Source organism: Theileria orientalis, chromosome 4 (genome assembly GCF_000740895.1).
Source record: "Theileria orientalis strain Shintoku DNA, chromosome 4, complete genome".
NCBI classification, from domain to species: Eukaryota; Apicomplexa; class Aconoidasida; order Piroplasmida; family Theileriidae; genus Theileria; species Theileria orientalis.
Window position 1 is genome coordinate 1,823,812 of NC_025263.1, and position 19,804 is coordinate 1,843,615.

Below are 19,804 nucleotides of genomic sequence, written 5' to 3' on the forward strand. Positions count from 1 at the left end.
GCTTCTATAAAATATTTCTCACGAATAGGGCTCTTTGAAAGAAGTGTATAGGGCATTTATCCTAATCTACTGCTGTCCATGGATTTTCAATGTCCAATTTCTTGTAAACACTAGATTAATATTTTTGTATATTTTTATAATAATCACATTTTTATTATATGATATTTTCGATACGATGTGTAAGTTAAGAAGTGATATAAACCAGATTTTATGTGGATTCCATTATAGGGCGAATATCCTTCCGCTAGCTTACCTTGTTTAATTTTTACTCAATATCAATTATACAACTTCTCCGGCTTTAAAATGATGTTTTATGCGACATATGTTAACTTTAGACAAATGTATGTGTTTACATTTTTTTCTAGGTTCACATTTCATCGGGCCCACAATGTAACTTTCTAAATGTATTTATCTAAATATTTGCACCTACAGACCATGGATGGTGGTAACTAAAGTGTACATATAAGTGTGTATTAAATTATAATGTAACTGGGCGGTACAGGCCCGTGCAAGTCACATTACAGAGTGTGTGTTTCGTGAGTTTCGCAGTTTCAAACGGCTTTAGTACATCGTGGGTTAAACAAGTTTAATTTCGGTCAGTGTGAGACCTTCAGGGATACCGTATTAGGCAAAGTACAACAATGTTACAACATGGTACCAGGCGAATATGCCTACAATAATATACATTTTAATTGCGATATATATATATCATAACGCACTCTCAGTGTGTATAACGACTGCGAATGATATACCCGTTTAAACCCTTATAACCCTAAACTCCGAACCTATCATTTAGTTGAAAAGCTTTCAATCTCAGTTCCGAAATTAATTCGAACCCTTTTCCTCTTACTATCATACTTCATCGAAGCAGGATATTTAGCGTTGGCATCGCTACTATCATATTTCCAAACCTGTTTTCCATTAAATTGAACTTCGACACAATTATTTCCGTTCTTAATAGTATACTCAGTGGTATTAGCATCTCTTACTGTGACAACGTACTTAGTCGCATCATGATCAGTAGCATCTATAACGAGAGTGAAATCCTGACCTACATCAGCAGAATCGACGTCAGCTGTTTTATCTTCAGTGGCACCTGAAGGTGGTTGTGAAGCTACTTCTGGAGCTGTTTCTTTCATCTCAAGTGCAGAAGCACGTGGCTCTGATGGTTGTCGTACTGGCTTAGATTCTTCATGCGGCTTGGCTATTTCTTCTTTAGGATCAGGTGGCGCGGATTGATCTGGAATTGTCGTCGGTTGTGCCGGTAATTGTTCGGGCACAGTAACAGGAACTGGCTCAGCTTCCTCTGATGGTTGTGCAGGTTCAGCAACTGGTTTAGTTTCTTCTTTTGGCTGTTCTGTTAGTGTCGTCGGTTGACCAGTTACCTCTGGTACAGTCGTAGATGGTTGGCCGGCTACCTCAGGAACAGTGGCAGTTATTTCGACTTGTGGCTGAGAAGTTACCTCTGGAACAGAAGCAGTTACACCTGGGTCAGTAACAGGTAGCTGGTCTTGCGGCTGTCCTGACGTATCGGCCTCTTTAGCCGGCTCTGAAGAATCGTCAACCTTAACAGGTTCCTCAGACATAGTAGAGTCTGGTTGTTGTGATTCTTTAGGTGGTTCCTCAGACTTGGAAGCGTCTGGTTGTTGTGATTCTTGTGCTTGTTTAGCAGGTTGTGCTTGTTTAGCAGCCTTTGACGTATCGGCCTCGGTGTACACCCAGTTTCCATTCTCCTTTTCAAACGTTATCTCAAAGCCTTCGAATTTGAGAACCAGGACGTTGCTTGACTGGTTGTAATCCAGTGTCTTGGGGTATAAGCCGCCACGTTTACTGGAATCGTACTGCCACATCAAAACGTTTTCGAACGTCAGCTTGGTGCAGTTGGCGGAGTCACCAATGGTGAAAGTGGTGATATCGCCATTCTGAGTCACACTGTAGGCATTGGTGGCGAGTTCAACAAACTTGGTGTTGTCGTTGGGATCTGTTGTGTACAGCTTAGGGTTCGACTGCTGGGCAGGTGTAGTGGGAGTGTGAGTAGGAGCAGCTTCGGATTTTTTAGTTGGTTCCTCAGTCTTAGAAGCGTCTGGTTGTTGTGATTCTTTAGGCTGTTCAGACTTGGTTTCATCAGCTTGTTGTTCTGATTTTTTAGTTTGTTGTTCTGATTCTTTAACCGGTTCCTCAGTCTTAGAAGCGTCTGGTTGTTGTGATTCTTTAACCGGTTCCTCAGTCTTAGAAGCGTCTGGTTGTTGTGATTCTTTAGTTTGTTGTTCTAATTCTTCTTTAGCTTCAGAAATTACAGAAACAGATGTTGGTTGAGAGTCAGTAGCTGAAGTTAATGTAACACTAGATGTTTGATCCTGAGTAGCTGAAGTCAAAACAGGTGTTGTATCTTGATCAGTTGATTCAGATTCATCAGCTCCTCCAGTTACAGTAGGCTCAGCTTCTTTAAGTGGTTCTTCAGATTCACCAACACTTAGTTGTGAATCGGCAGTTTCTGATTCAGATGACTCAGGAAGAGATATGGAAGGATCAGAGGATGAACTAACTAAATCGGATTGTGTAAGATCAGTAGTATCAGCAGAAACTGACTCTATGGGTGATTTACTGGAATCCTCTGTATCAGAAGGTGTATCTAATTCTGCTTGACCTGATACTTGGCCCACATCTAAATAACCCAAATCAGTATCTGCATGATCAACTGTTTCCGTTATTTCAGATGCCACACCAGATTCTTCTGTATCAGAGACTAAAGTTGCCTCTGTTTCTTTATCCGGAAGTTTCTCTTGTTCAAGAGTCAATTCTGAATCTAATGGAGTAACTTCTTCAGCTTTTAAAATTGGTTCCTCAAGAGTTGACAGTGTTACAGGTTGTATTTCTTTATCAACAGGCGACATTGATATTTCAGAGGGATCAGTCTGAGTTGTAGTATATTCAGTAACAGGTTCCTGATCTTTTGATTCAATTTCTTGTTGCTGATCTAGATCCTGTTGCTCCAGTTGATCGTGTTCTTCCTGAGTAAATGGTGAGCTTAACTCTGGAACAGAAACAGGTTCAGATTCTTTAACTGTTTCTTCGTATTCTTTAGACTCCGTTACAAGTACTGATACCCGTTGAGCTTCAGTAGACTCTTCATATATGGTTCCTTCCTCAGGTTCTTCAAAAACGGTATCGTCTTTAGATTCGAATTCACCTTCGGAAGTGTCTTTTGCATCCACTTCAGCTTCGGGTTGTTGTGTTGCAGGCACAGTATCTTGAGTGACATAGGCATCTTCACTAATCGATGCTGAATCTTGATCTACTGGAGATTCAGACCTGTAAGAGTCAGGTTGTTGTTCGGGCACTGAAACAGGTTGAGGCTCACACTCTTGTTTATATTCGGAGGACACTTGAGATACAGATGTTTCTGGTTCAGGCTTAGTGGGTTCTTCAGATACAGGTGGTGCTGTTTGAGGTTCAGTAGTCTCCTCAGTAACGGATACAGGTTCTGTTACAGGTTGAAGTACAGATACCTGTACAATCTGTGATTCCGCAGGTTCTTTAATCTCAGGTACCGATTCGGGTGCAGTCTCAGGTTGTGCTGGATGAATTACAGGTGTTTCGGTCTCTGCCTTATCCACATCGTCTGTTTTTGTCAGATCATCAGACACAGGTGCTGGTGTATGTTCAGTTGAAGGCAATGAAGACTCCTCTGGTTTGCTGAAATCCTCAACATCAGAGCTTTGAACTGTTTTCTGTTCAGGTAAACTGGAAATAACAGATTCGGCAGATGGCTGAATAGATTGTTCTTCAGGCATAAGTGATTCAATCGGTTTACTCTCGGCTATTTCAGAGGACTCATCTTGTTTCACAGGTTCAGAAATTAAAAGAGAGATTAGTTCGTCATAATTATCAATCTTTTCCTCAACTGAATCACCTGGGATAATCTCATTTTCAACTTTACCGGAACTAATAGACTCAATGTCAGCTGTATCAATACGGAATGAAGTGCCGTCACTTGTGTAGGAGTCAGTGCCTGATTCAGTAGATTCATACGATTCGCGCCTTCCTGTACTAATACTGGCTAAACCATCAACTTTATCACTTACGACTCTCTCCTCATTCAAAGCTGTAGAATCAGTGATTTCGGACTCGGAAGGAGTTGAAGAACTGGACTCACCTTCAACAGGAGTCTTAATTTCAAATTCTGGCTGCAATGGAACTATCAGTGGAACTGAAACAACGGGTGTAGTTTCTTCTGTGCCTATACCTCTCAGGTTGCTGGAAGCATCTTCGGTCATACTTGGTTGAGCCACAGGTGGTTCGGGACTGATCAGTTGAGGTGTTTGTGGTACAACAGGTTCGGAAATGGCTGTTTCAACTTTGGTGGGTTCAGATTCGGTTGGCTGAGGCTCGGATGGCTGAGTCTTTGGAGGCTCAGTCTTAATTGGTTTGGGTTGGGCAGCTTTAGGTTGAGCAACTTTAGTTTCTTCCTTAGAAGCTTCAGCGGAAGGAAACTCCATAGGGTGTGCAGCTTTAGGGAGAGACTGTATATTCTCCTTGGGCTGAGCAGGTTTAGGAACTGCTGATTTGGGTGCCTCTGGAACTTGTTTAGGTAAAGCAACCTTAGGTACCGGGGTTTCTGCCTGCTTCGAAGCTGGAGCTGCGGCTTCAGAAACAGGAAGGACTGCTTCTTTAGCCTGAGCTGCAACATGCTCGTGATCAGGGGAAGCTGGCGTTTTAAGGCCTGAAGCTAGAGGAGTAGGAGCTGCTTTAGCTTCAGAAGGCTTCTGCTGAGGCTCTTTAAGCTCTTCTGAAGGAGTCTGTAAAACGTGGGAAGGTTTAGGTCCTTCCTTGGGAGCTTCTTTGGAAGTTACATTGGGCTGAGATTCTTTTGCTTCCTTAGGCTGAACTGGTACTGTCACTGTCACTTGTGCGTCTTGCGCTCTAGGAACTACAATAGGTGGAACTGAGTCTTGTACCACAGGCACAGAAACCTGTATAACAGGCTTCTCCGGCTGTGTAAACGTCGTGGCTGTTTGTGGCTCTAGGGCGCTCACAGGCTTCTCAGTAACCACACTAAAACTTGCAACGGGTGTTAAATCTTCAGTAGAACTATATGCATTTCTTCTCATAGTAACGTCAGTAGAACAGGCTACATTTCTAATAGAACGTTCGGTAGAACTGAATGCGTTTTTTCTAGATACAACTTCAGTGGAACTGGATGCATCCTTCCTAACAGAAACGTCGGTAGAGCTAGCCGCATTTCTAATAGAACGTTCAGTAGAACTAGAGGCATCCTTCCTAAAAGCGATGTCAGTAGCGCAAGAGACATCTCTTTTGGATGATACTTCAGTGGAAGAGGCAACGTCTTTTCGAGAAGGAACTTCAGTATAACTAGAGGCATCACTTCTGCAAGGTGTTTCAGTAGCACTAGAGGCATCTTTCCTGTTAGGTGGTTCAGTAGAACTAGCTACATTTTTTCTGATGGAAAATTCAGTGCAAACGGCGGCATCTTTTCTGGCTAAAACTTCGGTAGCACTAGAAGTATTTCTTTTGGGTGAAATTTCAGTGAAAACACAGGCATCTCTTTTGGAAGTAGCATCAGTAGCACTAGAGGTATCTCTTTTGGAAGTAACATCAGTAGTACTAGAAGTATCTCTTTTGGGTGATATTTCAGTGAAAACACCGGCATCTCTTTTAAGAGTAACATCAGTAGCACTAGAGGTATCTCTTTTGGAAGTAACATCAGTAGCACTAGAGGCATCTCTTTTGGGTGATACTTCAATAGAGCTGGATGCATCTTTTCTGACTGAAACTTCAGTACAGCTGGATGCATCTTTTCTGAAGGAGATGTCAGTGGAAACACCAGCATCTCTTTTGGAAGTAGCATCAGTAGCACTAGAGGTATCTCTTTTGGAAGTAACATCAGTAGCACTAGAGGCATCTCTTTTGGGTGATACTTCAATAGAGCTGGATGCATCTTTTCTGACTGAAACTTCAGTACAGCTGGATGCATCTTTTCTGAAGGAGATGTCAGTGGAAACACCAGCATCTCTTTGGGTAGTAGGATCAGTAGCACTAGAAGCATCATTTCTGGCAAAAACATCAGTAGAACAGGATGCATCATTCTTGGACGACTGAGATGTAGAACTAGCTGATTTATCACAATCGGCCGGAGAAGCGCAAGCGTTTGCAATAAGATCATCCAACGTTCTTAGCTTTTCTTTCTGTTCATTTAAACCAATTAGCCTATTAAGCTTTAAAATCTCAAACTCATGGTTGGCAACCAACTGCTGCAAGTTTTTGAGCTCATTGCAACTTAAATCTAATAATCTGCGATATTCTGAACTGGCTGGATTTGTAAACTCTGGGAGTTTAAATCCACCAGGCATAAAACTCGGGGGTGTTGTGTCCGTGGGAGTAGAACCTTGAGAAACATAATGTGCTGAAGTAGGTTCTGGATTAGGTTCCGGACTAGGTTCTGCGGGTTTAGGGTCAGGGGGTCTCGAGTCTACGTGACTAGACTCGGCGGGGATTGAGTTCGTGCCCTGCTGTGTTCTAGATGGAGCGGCCTCGCCGGATTTTACAAAAATGTTACCATTGTAAGATATTATAAATATTAAAAAGCATATTATGATGACCTGGAATATCACAAAACATATAATACCTACAATGATGGTCATATATCGACCTCTCCTAGCCAGGCATTAAAATAAAAAAAAATTTTACATTCTGCCTGGCCATTTATACAGGACTAACTCATATAGCACGGATTTAGCTTTCAAATCCCAAAACAAACAAAGTGGAATCCACCTGTTTCGGATGGGGATGCATATGGGCTCAGTTTTAAATTGTTATCAGTATAAATGGTATACACAATTTTCACGAGCCTACAAATTATAAGAACCTAAAAAATATTTTAGCTTTTCAATTTGAGTTGGCCAAATCTTTTATTTAATTGCATTCATTTTTTCCGTTTCCGCCTTTTGATCTTCCAGTCCCGTAATCCCGGATTCCGTAAACAGATAGTCGCTTTAATTCGCCTCCTCGCTTTAAAATACACCCAGCTGCCTACAATGGGTTTCCCCTTTCCATATGTGTATTTTAGTCGTTATTTGCTCCCTTTGGTCCTCCGACTGTCCAAATGTACTTAGTACGTAAATTTTTACCATAAAAACAGATTAAAACGAATCCAGATTTAAATCCTTCATCAAATCGTCCATTATAGAGTTGACTTTCACCTCGACGCTCTCATCCTCGGCGTCGAGGGGCCCAGTCCTTCCAGTCCCGGCGGCGCGGCCGCTCAAGCTAACATTGAGATCCGAGTTGTCTTTAAATCTGTTTGGCGTCGTGTTAGTGCTGTATTTTTCATCGCTCAGCCTGCTAGGGGTGCTCGCGCCGATCCTGCTGTCCGCCATAAGGTCCGCCATCACGGAATCCACGACTGAGCTGTACAAACTGGCCCTGTTGGGGGTCTGCGGAGTGCTTCTGACCTCAGGCACCTCATCACTTCCCAGGTCGATCTGGGCCCTGCTTGGACTTGAGGGCCTGGACCCCAACTTGACCAGGGTAGCGCCCCTGTTTGGACTTCTCTGGCTAGGACTGCAGCCCTTGATAGGGTTAGTGCCCGTTGAATCGTTTGCAATCATGTACTTGTTCGCTGTATTGAACTTAATCGTCCTCGTGTATATGTAGTTGTTGTTAAAGTTGTTGTCCAACTGCAGTTTCTTAACCCTGAGATTTGTGTACTTTTTCATATTGCCTGAGGAGAACGTCTTTTTGTAGCGATGCATCGAGTTAACCACGTGCTCCAGCTCATAGTCTTTATTGGGGGCGTTGACGGCGTCAGTGTGGTCACCAGACTCAGATAACACGTTGCCGTCGACGGGACTAACGCCATACCCACTACGGGGGGTGGTAGTACCATGGCCACTGGGACTAACGCCATACATATTACCGCCGTTGTCGGCGTTGTTGGTCATCGCAGTCCCCTCAAAAACACTACTCGCACTCGCTTCCTCGTAACCAGCTCGGGCATTGTCAGTTACAGTCGCTGGCGCCTGCCTGGTGCTTACTTTGGCGGCCTCGGCCGCGGCATCCTCATTAACGGCAACCACGAGCCTTCCACTTCTGCCGTCGTTTGCAGCACTCAAAGTCGCCTCAGATGCACCTAGCAACCCACTAGTGTTACTGGCATCGGCCCTGACACTCGACCTGGTGGGACTACTAAACTCACTGCTGACGCGGCTGTTGGCGTTGACTGGCTTGAAGTTTTCATAGTTCATACCCAAGTTTTGTCCATCATCCTGCGACATTTGACTGTTAATTTTCCGATTAAAAAACCTAGTCAGGTACTTAACTTTTTTTTTTCTTTTCGTCTCCTCATGAATTACTAACTTTCCCGAGGGCGACTTGCCCAGGGGACTGGTGCTGTCATTGCTAACAGCTTGGGAATTGTAGCTATCAATGTCAAAATAGCTTTGGTGATTGTTTTTAAAATTTCCCGAGGAATTTTTTGGGTCAGATCCTTTCTCAAAGCCACCTACTCCCAACTTGCGACTAATGGCCGATAATGAGTTCGCCCGGCCATCAACACCCTTGTAGCCATCTCCACCAACATTGACATAGTCTTCCAAGGAGTTGGCTCCCTCTAAGTAGGGATTGTTATTGGGACTGCCGGGGCCTAAAAAATCATGTACTCCTGGCCTATCGCCACCATAAAACGTGGTAGCCCCCGGAAGCGCGGCAGCACTAGTCGCGTCAACATTTCTTACAGGGCTCTGTACCGGGCTACGGCTGAAGCCAAGGGAGCTATTAAAGGCGCTTCCCCTTCCTCCTGCGCTGACTGGGCTGTAGCCAGAGGAGTTTCCCATGTTGCCGGCGTAACCTGGACTCGACGCTCCACTCACTCTGTTGAATCCTGATATTATATCCTCTTCCTCCATTATCACCCTATCATGGGTATCCAGCGCTTCATCCCTGTTCGTAACTGACAAGAACTCAGTCGGTATTGACAACCTCGTGACAAATTCCCCCTCGTCAACAGTCTGCAGCTTATTTCCTACAAGGCCGTCCAAGTTAATGGGCTCCAGGGGCATCGTGGTTGGTCCTCCAACTAGACCTGTTCCTGGCGCTGTAGCATCGTCGAGCCGATTAGTAGTGTTACACAGGCCACAGTCCTGCAAGCCGTGGGCGTTGCATTGTTTACTGCTCTCATACATACCATTGCTGAACAGGTGGCTGTGGTCCGTCAAGTTAGAGCCACTGCCAAACAAGTCAAGGTTATCCAGGAGGTTATTTTCTATGAAAAAGTCCAGCAGCTTGTTAAACTCGCGATTGTACTTCAGCAACTTGTTTTTCACGAGGTTGTAGACGTCCTGGTACACGAGCAGATTCAGGTCATTGTTTTGCCTAAGCAGGCAGTACAGGGATCGTTCGTTGTGGTTCACCAGCACGTAGTTCTGCAGGAAGAGATACAACTCGGAGCAATTCAGCCTACTGGCGCCTCCGATCCTGACGCTGGACGCCAGTCTGTGCCCCAAGAGGTCGAATCCGCAAACTCCGCAGCCCATGTGGCAAGCGTGGTGGTGACTGCAGTTGCAGGCAGTGTGGTCACAGGCACTGCTGCAATTGCATAAGTGGGCGCAACTCGCGTGGCCGCCGTTTTGGAGACAACATGTGAACAGGCCGCAGTGGTTAAACTCGTTAATCGACTCTTCTCGTAGGAAGCTAAAGGGGTCAACTGCCTTCTTGCCGACCCTCAGCCTGCCCTTCATCCTGTTCTTGGTGTTCAGCCTTTCCAATAAACTCCTACTCTTGTGACTCAGACTCTTGACTATCTTGCTGCCCGTCAACTTCTTAACTATGCAGCTGAAATTATCGTTGTCCAGGTAGTTATTGTAGTACGAGCACGAGCCGAGCTGCCTTTTACACAGCAACTCCACCTTCAAGACTCTGCCCCAAGGGTCCAAGTGGTACGCCTCGATCCTCATCTCCTTAACGTCGGGGTAACTGTTAACAGCGTTGCTCAAGTGGCATCCGTGGCAGTTAAGGTTGCCTTTACGGGCGTCTGGGTTACTACTGGTATTATTAGCATCATAGCTAGCCAGGGTGCTAGAGTTGTTAATGGTACTCCCCAAGGTACCACAACCCTCACTTTTTAAGCCACAGTTCTCGTTGGAAACTAGGTTGTAGTAACTGTTATTGCTACTGCTATACATGGAAAATAAGAAAACAATTTTATTGTACAGGAGCTGCGACAGGAAGCTCGTCTTGTTGAAAGAGTAGAAAATGTAAAACCCAAAGTGCACAGCCATGGCAAACAGCATGATAAAAACATAAATGCACAACAGCTTCATCTTTATAATGAAACGGTTCCTCTTCAAATTTTGAAACTTGCTCAAATAGGTGTTAAACTGAGGCTGATTCTTCAGGGATAACACGCCGTTGTTCAACAGAGTAAATATAAGAATGAACAGGGTTATCATAATGATGCAAAAGGTGATAAGGCTCTGAACGTTGGGGAAGAAGTAAATCTCCATAGACTTGCCATTGTTCCTACTGCTGTAGCGCCCAGTGCCGAACCCCTTGCTCGTCCTGCCGGCGTTCTTCTTCCCGTACTTGCCGGAGTACCGGGAGCTCCGGAACCTCTTGTGAGACTTGATACGATCCAGTATAGTCAAGTAGTCAGGCTCCAGAAGGAGAGAGAACCTCCACCTGGAGCTGTAGGCGAAGATGGCAATGATAAAAAGAATGTACGACACCGAGTACAGCTGCACGGTGAAAAATATGGCGCAGCAAAAGACCAAGGAGCCAGTTAAGAAGGCCATTAGCTCCGTGGACCTCAGCATGTGCACCTCGAAGGTGAAGTTGGACACGCAGCTGTACTTGCCTATCAACTTAAGGTCCAGAACAAGCCAGCTGACCAAGTGCACGTTGAGAGCAACCAGTAGCATCAACACCAACACCCTCCCAACCTTGTCATTGGTGTTTTTAACGCGACGAGAACTGGTGTAAATAATCATCAGCAAAGTTGAAAAAAGAATCAAGACAGTGCTGCTGACCTGAGTGAAGGAGTCCTTGGAAACCCGCACATTCAACAAAGTAAGTAACAAAAATAAGTTAAACAGAGAAAAAAGAGCATTCTTGGTTATCAAGTTTACGAGTAAGACGGAACAAACACAGCCAATCATTAGCAAGTGCACATCCCATTGAGTAAACCCGTAGTCGGACTTCTTTACCAAACTTTCAAGCTCAAAACGCTTACTCTTAATAAACTCGTAGCGAAGCTCATTTAATCGATCCTCCTTAGAGTCAAACTGATCAATTTGATCAGAGTACATCATTTTAATAAAAATCTACATACACATCAACATGCGACTAAAGGGGTAGTTACTGACAATATTATAAAATAAATTTACAAGTATCAAGTATATGTTACATTTAAAAGACTCATGTTCAAATTAAATTAGCAATAAATATTCTGTAATTTTAGAACATTTGAAGTTTACAGAATTACTGAAGAAAAAAAATAAAAATACTTTACACATTAATTCAAGAATGAATCAAAGACAATAATTATACAACAAATAAAAAACTGATAAACTGAAAAAAATAAATAAATAATAATTTTAATAAATTTAACACTTTTTTATCCCAATAAATTCAATGTTGATATTCCATATAATTTTTATTAAAATTTAATTAATTTAGTTATTTTAATATGAATTCATGATAATTGATATTTGCTTTACGCCTCTGCCGTATTATTTGGAGCAAATGTGTCTTAATTTCATTTTGTAATTCTGAGGATATATTGATAGGCTATCGCACCGAGAATTGATTAATTTACCTATAAAAGGTTTAGTGAGAAAGATAAAATAAAATTTATGGTCTAGATAAGAATAAGAATGGAAGAATTTGAGTACGATGTGGTCATTTATGGAACGGGATTGGTAAACTGCCTAGTCGCCTCCATACTTACGAAGAATAAGTTTAAAGTGCTACACATAGATAAGCACTCGGAGTACGGAAATAACTACAGGACGTTGTCCTTCAGGCAGCTCCTGGAGTTGAAGAATTCGGTCCCTTTGAGCCGCTCTTTGACCAAAGTGAACGGCCCCTCTACAGCGGATGGCAGTGCCACCGCAGTAAATAGGTCGATAAGCGGCAGCTCATTGTCCAGCTTGGATTCGTCAAGCAGTCTGAATTTAACAAAGAGAACGAGCACGCTTGAAACTGGCGATAGGCAGAACAGCCTCGACAGTTCAAGCGGGCCGGGCACCCTCAGCAGTCTCGATAGTATCAGCAGTATGAACAGCAGCGTAAATCCAGAAACGAACGAAGAAACGCAGCCTGAAACCCCGACCTCTAGATCGGAAAGTAGGCATTTGGTACGAAATAGCACACGTTTACAGAGTGACCGTCAAATATACTACAAGGTGGACCCGTTTGGTGATAACCAGGAGGGAGTGTTGAGCAGTCTGATGAAGCAGAGCAACTCATTTAACATTGACCTGTGGCCGCGAATATTGTTAAACAACACGACGTTTACAGATTTTTTGGTCTACACAAACATACACAAGCAGCTTCAACTGTGTACGAACATAAACACAAACGTGCTTTTCAGCTACGAGGCATATTTGATGACTTCGGATGCCAGGAAAGGCGCTAACGGTAGTGTTAGTGACGCCAGTAATGTCAGTAATACTGCTAGTAGTACTGATGGTAATGGTAACACTGTTACGAACCGTAATAGCCTTGAAGAAGGAGTTAAAAAGAGTGAGGGAGCCACTAAAGTCACAGCCGGTAAGGAAAATAATGGAAATGGCCATGATACTAATGCTAACACCGAAGGTGTTGAAGAACAGTTAAAGGACGATATGAGTACCAGTAGCACAAACGACGGTATAGAACCAGGAGGTCAAACTAAATCTGATACGAAGGAAGATAAGGGTAAGGAAACGAGTGGTAGTTCAACGACAAAGAATTTTAGCGAGACCACAGGATTGTTGTTTGAACTGGTGCATGACAAGAATTCGATATTTAGAAGTAAATATTTGGATTTAAAGGAAAAGAGACTGCTTACGAGGTTCATAAATAAAAGTCTACTTGATGCGACGGGAGTTACGTCAAGTAATAATAAAAGGAAAGGAGCCAAGGAAGGTGAAGATGAAGGGCTAGAAGAAGAAGAAGGAGAAGGAGATGAAAAGGTGGATAAGAAGGGTAAGAGGAAAGCTAAAAGGAAGAGTAAAAAGGAGGAAGACGGGACGAATGGTACCGGTAGTGGAGGGGATAGCGATGTCGCTAAGGGAGGTGGTAGTGATAGTGGTAGTGGAGGTGATTGTGGTGATAATGAGGGAGAAGAGGATGAAAGCTGGGTCGAGTATTTGAAGAAAAATAATTTGAATGAAAAGTTGATTAACATAGTAAACTGTATGAGACTGTCAGTAGTAGGAGGAACAAGTAAAAATAAATGTAAAGTAGAATTGAGTAATTATTTGAAGTCGTTTAAAGTAGGAAGCGATAAGACAGCAACAGAGAATAGAAGTTGTATAATATATTGTTTGTACGGAACAAATAACCTGATACAGCACATATGTAGACTGTCGTCACTGAATAACTGCCACTATATGCTGAGTCATGAAATAAAGGACATGGAGGTGGTGGAAAGAAGTGTGTACAGTAGAGTTGGTAGCAATGTAAGCACAGCTGGTGAGACTGGTAAGAAGGAAGCCACTAATGAGGATGTTGGTAGTAGTGGTAGTAGTAGTGGTAATAAGGGTAACGAAGGAACTGCTAATGGTGGCAGTAATAACAGGAAGATACTATTGCACCTGGATGATTATGACATATACACAAACTATGTGATAACAGAGTACGCAGTGTCGACCACAGCAACAATAAACAGAGTCTATGGAACTGAAGATTATACCACAGAAGAAGGTAGTGTAGAAGGTACCACAGAGGGCACAGAAGAGGATTCTCAAGAAGGTACCAGTGAAGGTATTTCAAAAGGTATTGCAAAAGGTAGTGTACAAGGTAATGCAAAAGGCATTGAAGAAGGTAATGCAAAAGGTAGTGTACAAGGTAATGCAAAAGGCAGTGTACAAGGTAATGCAAAAGGCATTGAAGAAGGTAATGCAAAAGGTAGTGTACAAGGTAATGCAAAAGGCATTGAAGAAGGTAGAGTTGCTGGTGCAGAGGATAAGAAGCTGTTGGTCGTATGCATGATTAGCGATAGGATGGTGCTGGATGATATAAACATGTGTATGGTAATACCAGGAACGACTAAGGAAAAAGATAGCACAAGCACGAGTGCTACAGAAGGTACGAGTGGTGGTCAGAAAAGTAATAGCGGAAGTGGTAGTGATGGTAAGGTGAGTAGTGGGACTGGTGAAGATTGGACAGTGATATTGCAGACGTGCAAGGACTCGCAGTCGTCACCAGAAGGAATGTACGTAGTCTACTTCATGAGTTTAGCAAGCGCAAGCGCAAGTAGTACTGGAACTGAATACAGTCACGGTAGACAAGAAGAAAAGGAGAGTGTTGGAAACGACGGAGCTTTAGAAGAAGGTGAGAAGATGGATGATAACGTATTGAGAATGGTAAACATGTACAAGGCACTGGTGGGTGATTTGAGTCACATGTTGTTTGTGTCATACGGATACTATGACACAGGATATGAAATAGAGGTGATAGCGTATGGCGGTAAGGGTGATGGCAGTAAGGGTGGTAATGGTAATGCCACTAGTGAGGCTGGAAGAACAACGGACGAAGGCAATAATAGCAGTAATAGTAGCGCAACTCAAAGCAATAAGGATGGCTCTAAGGATAGTAGCAGAAGCACGGAAAGTAATAGCAGTGCAAATGGGACGGTCAGGGAAGAGGAGGCGCAAAGAGTAAATCAAGTGACAGTGTACAAAAACAAATATAAAAACGACAGCATGCTGGTGTTCATGAATGAGCTGAAAATATCGGAAAAAGTAGCAGAGTTGGTGATGAAGCTTAACAAAGAGAAGAGAGCTGATAAAAGTGTGGAAGATGAAGGTGGAAGTGGAGATGGAAGTGGAAGTGGTAAGGTTGGTGGGAAGTTTAGTGGGAAGAAAGAAGAAGAAGTGGACTTTGAAAAGTACCTGAAGTGCATAGTGCCAGAAGACGAAGAACAGGTGGACCTAAACTGCGACTTCTTCATGGATTTCGTCAATAAACTGTTCTAATTTTTAATTTAAAAAAAATATTACACAATAAGTAGAGTACATAAAACACTTGAGTAGTGAATGGTACACACATATAAAAACAGTTAGACAAAGTATATGAAATAGAAAAGAATAATATGAAATTGAAAAGGGATGATAAATGTAAGTGTAAGAGTAAAAATGGAAATAAATAAATGATTAAAAGTAAGTGGACACACAACTGATGATACACATTAAAATGAGGTAAAAAAGAAATAAAAATAAAATATAAAAAAAGATTCCGAATAAATAAATAAAATAAAAGTAATAAATTTAATAATAAAATGAAAATTGAAATAGAAAGAAGAATGAAAGTAAGTATTAAAGATGATTCATATAAAAATATAATGGGGGCAAGAATCTTAACAAAGTTAAAAAGAAAAAAAAGAAAGGTAACAGTTATGGTATATATTCATAATGTAAGTAGCCGAAAGAATAATAAAAGCGAACAAAATGAGTAAAAGTCAAGAATCGGTAAGTAAAAAAGGAATAAAAAAACAACAATAAAAGAGTAATAAGTAGAATAAATATATATAAATAAATATAAATGAAGAAAAAATATTAAAAAAGATACACAGAGTAAAAGATGGGAAAAATAATAAATAATGTGTAGAAAAACGCAAAGTCCTACGAATTCTACGTAAGTGAGCTGCAAACGTACCTCAATTGGGCACTGAGTAACCTGAACAAGTACAAAGATGAGCTTATCGACGTTGGATTCGTAATATACCTGGAGATGTACATAAAGCTGTTTAAACAGTCGACAAATTTAGGTAAAAATGTAAAAAAAAATAATAAAAGTAGCAAGAATATATAAGTAATAAAAGTTAATGGAATAAAATGGAAAAAATATGTAGGCAGAGACTTCTTGATGGAGTTCATGAACGTGTTCAACAGTAAATATGAAAACTACGTCAGCAAGCTCCTGCAGTTCAGGTTTCTGGACCAACTTGACCAGCTGTATATACTTAACACAGGATACAATTCGTCAAGCAAACACATAATCATACTCTCAAAGTAGGTTTAATAGGAAATAGTAGAGCACTAGTTTCATAAGATAGATAGAAAGCGTAGAATTAGAGTGGTATTAGAGTAGTGGTATAAGATATTTAAGCTAGTCTGGCTACAGTGAAGGCCAATAGATAAGAAGGCACAAGATAAAGCACAACGGCAACAAGGACGATACTAAAGTGACAAATACGTGTAGGAACTGCAAGAGGATACTGTTAAACTGGCTAAACATTTACCAAAACAACGTAATCAACATAATACTGATGGAGAGAGTGGAGTTCATAGACGGAGAGATGTTTAACCACTCGTCAGTGAATGTGTTCAAGCGCTACTTTATACTGAAGTACGGAATAGACCCGGAGTCGATACACAAGTACAGAAAGCCATTTCTAGGTAAGATGCGCAAAAAGGATATAAACAATGATAATTAATTGCACGCTAGTATTGGTGGTAGTAGTAGTGGCGATATTGGTAGTAGTGTTGTTATGTATTTACATAGTGGTCTTAAATTACCTGTAATATTGGCCTAGAATGTGTATAATATTACGTTCAGGGCTGTACATAAAGGATGTGGAAAATGAAAGCTATAAAGTGAATAGCATGTTGATAGAGCCAGTAAAAGAGAATAAAATACCATTCGGGCTACCATGTGAAATGTACACAAAGGACTACGGACACGAAGTTAACACGTATTCCCAAGGTAAAAATTATAAATTAGTAAGAATAGATAAAGAAATAGTTTATGATTATTATTATTGGTAGTAGTACTGATTGTAGTAGTAGTAGTAATAGTAGTAGTATAAGTAGTAGTAGTAATAGTAGTAGTAATAGTAGTAGTGGTAATAGTAGTAGTGGTAATAGTAACAGTAGTAGTAGTAAATAGTATTATTATTATTATGATAATGATGATTTGAAAACGAAAATAATGAGCACGCAGGCATCAACGGAGAGTTTTGCAGAATGGAGGACTTTAGGAAGCTGATACCGCTGCCAAGGCCAGGCTCTCTGATCCACGAGTCGCTGCGCTCAATATATCAGCTTCAAGTTGAAAATCGCAACATGGGTAAGAGTATATATAACACGTAACAGTAGAAAGTGGTTATGCAGTTAGTTACTGATGCTACCAGTACTGTAGTAGTAATAGTTAGCTACTAGTGAAAGCACTAGTAATAGTAGTAGCAGCTAGTAATGGAGTATAATTAAAACGTAGGACAAAACCCATACATTCTATCGTATAATTTTGCTAATGCAAACAGTATAAATTGCTCAACGGTGTCAGACTTTGACGGAAGGTACGCAGCCGCAGGTCAAAGAGACGGGTCGATATTCCTGTGGGACTTAGTAAAGTCACAAGTAAGTTTATGCTGAGTGGTTAGGTTGATAGTGGTGGTTGCACAACAGCAAATAGTAGAGTGTGCTTGTATAGCCACAAATACGAGTAGTACGAATATTAGATAGGTAGTAGCTTATCGAATAGTAGTAACTTATTGAATAGTAGTTATTTATCTAATATTAGTTATTTATCAAATAGTAGTTACTGAAGAGGATTGTGTTGTCAGAAAAGTAGTAGTCGCTATTGATGGTAGATAATACTAGTTAGTTGGTCAGTTAGTGGTAATAGTTACGACTGATATTACTGCAACTGGTAACAATAATGAATCTGGATGTGCAGTAATTGTTAGTAGATAGTTACTATTACGTCTACTAGTAGTAATAATATAAACAGTGTGAAAACGCATACACGGACATTGCGTGTGTCCTGGGAAAGGATTTGGGAGTGGAGAGCATAAATAAGACGTACCCAACGTCGAACAGCACACAAAAGGAAAATAACGACCCCGATAAACAAGGATTTAAAAAGGATTACCTGATACTGACAGGGCACGAAGGACTAGTAAACTGCCTAAAATTCGGAGAAAACGGACAGGTGTTACTGTCAGGAGGGTTGGATTCGACGATCAACTTACACACAATAAGCGAAGGATTCGAAAATAATACAATCAAGTGCGTATACTATAACTCCTGTTACCCAAGTGGCTCATACGGAAGAGGATCAGGAGTAACAGGAACAAGTATAGGAGCACCAGTGGGAGAAATAAAAGAAATAGGAGAGTCTAGTGTAAGCACAAGTGGAAATGGAATGGGATATAAAAATAGTACAATTGGAGAAGATAACAGCACAATAGATGGAGATGTCATAGTCAACGGAGGCATAGTGGTTAACGGAGGTATAAGCGGAAACGGAATTAGTAGTGTGGAAATTAGTGGAAGTAACAGCCCAATTAGCACAAGTACACCCTCAAGAAGGTCGACGAGAGGAGGAGGAGGAGGAGCAAGTTCGCCGAACACGAACGAGGAAAGGTCGCCAGTGAGAAGTAGTAGTCCACCGATTAAGGCTCAGAGTAAAGTAAGATCAGGAGGCTCGACAGGAGGAAACAGCATAATAGACCTAGACTACAGCAGGTTCGGATACTACTTCACGAGCTGCGACATCAACGGGTACTGTAAGCTGTGGTCAACAGACAGAAGCTTCCCAATAAGGACGCTCAAGTCAATGTCAGCAAACTACTCAAGCTCGAAGTTCCACCCGAACTCGTCACTGCTCTCAGTGATATCGAACGACAACAAGGTGACAGTGTACGACCTTAAGTCGTTCACATCAGCAATGCACCTGACACTCCCGAACGTGGGCAGGGCCAGAGGGGCCACGGTGGGAGGAGTCCTCGGCGAATTGAGCAGCACACACCCCTACGGCGACGGCACCAGCGCCCACGAAGCCTTCAACAATAACTTCAACGGCATGACCTGGAGCAAAAACGGAGTTATTCTGGGCGTATACGCAATGAACGCAGTGCTACTCTACGACGTGAGAGTGGGAAGGCCCTTCGAGTCAATCGAGGTGCGCAAGGGCAACGTGAGCTCAATCGACTTCTCATACTCGACGACGCTGCTGTCAGTGACGGACACGAACAACGAACTGTCACTCTGGGGGTTCAGAGGTAAGAGCGAAATTAGTGCTAAGTAGAGAGGCAGTTAAAACCAGTCACGCGTAGAAGTGGTAGTGCCGCCGGCAGTAGTTACTGATAGAGGTTATGCAGTTAGCTTATGGTAGTTACGCTACTAGTAATAATAATACGGCTACTAGTAATAATAATACGGCCACTATTGCTGATCATATAGCCATTAGTAATACTAGTAATATAACTATTAACATTACTGGCCATATACCTATTAACATTACTGGCCATATACCTATTACCAATGATCATATAGATATTACCAATACTAGTATTAAAACCAAACATGTATCTGCAACTATAGTTCTAGCAAAAGTCACTAACACTGATACAGATTTCGACAAATACATGCTGGCGACGGACACAAATGGAATAAGTAAAAAGAACCAACCAAATAAAAAATTAAACGAAGAGAGGTTGAAGGACGGAGAAAAGAAACTGCTCAAATCGTATAGATTCAATAAATCGTTCCTACTAAGCTCATCCTTTACGCCGGAAAACGTCCTAATAACACTCGGAATCTCAGCAATTTAATCTTTTATCCATTTAATAGTACACAGT

At 41.8% G+C, this 19,804-nt stretch overlaps 4 protein-coding genes across 4 annotated transcripts; 2 read left to right on the forward strand and 2 right to left on the reverse strand.

Moving 5' to 3' along the window:
• Positions 1-788: 788 nt before the first annotated feature.
• TOT_040000814 (conserved hypothetical protein) lies at positions 789-6,662 on the reverse strand (the record flags this gene model as incomplete). The annotated part of the gene is made up of 3 exons (XM_009694453.1): positions 789-1,139; positions 1,179-2,435; positions 3,435-6,662. 3 exons carry the CDS (start codon positions 6,660-6,662, stop codon positions 789-791), a joined length of 4,836 nt encoding a protein of 1,611 aa, XP_009692748.1.
• Positions 6,663-7,160: 498 nt separating this feature from the next.
• TOT_040000815 (conserved hypothetical protein) lies at positions 7,161-11,324 on the reverse strand (the record flags this gene model as incomplete). Its single annotated transcript, XM_009694454.1, has 1 exon — positions 7,161-11,324. One exon carries the CDS (start codon positions 11,322-11,324, stop codon positions 7,161-7,163), a length of 4,164 nt encoding a protein of 1,387 aa, XP_009692749.1.
• A 564-nt stretch (positions 11,325-11,888) lies between these two features.
• On the forward strand, positions 11,889-15,197 carry TOT_040000816 (uncharacterized protein; the record flags this gene model as incomplete). The annotated part of the gene is made up of 7 exons (XM_009694455.1): positions 11,889-12,089; positions 12,198-12,371; positions 12,447-12,696; positions 12,928-13,103; positions 13,338-13,727; positions 13,761-14,680; positions 14,768-15,197. The coding sequence occupies 7 exons, from the start codon at positions 11,889-11,891 to the stop codon at positions 15,195-15,197; spliced, it is 2,541 nt and encodes an 846-aa protein (XP_009692750.1).
• Positions 15,198-15,562: 365 nt separating this feature from the next.
• On the forward strand, positions 15,563-19,777 carry TOT_040000817 (uncharacterized protein; the record flags this gene model as incomplete). The annotated part of the gene is made up of 10 exons (XM_009694456.1): positions 15,563-15,607; positions 15,829-15,988; positions 16,073-16,232; positions 16,423-16,619; positions 16,780-16,926; positions 17,164-17,289; positions 17,437-17,579; positions 17,953-18,298; positions 18,659-19,225; positions 19,560-19,777. The coding sequence occupies 10 exons, from the start codon at positions 15,563-15,565 to the stop codon at positions 19,775-19,777; spliced, it is 2,109 nt and encodes a 702-aa protein (XP_009692751.1).
• Between the last annotated feature and the right edge of the window lie 27 nt (positions 19,778-19,804).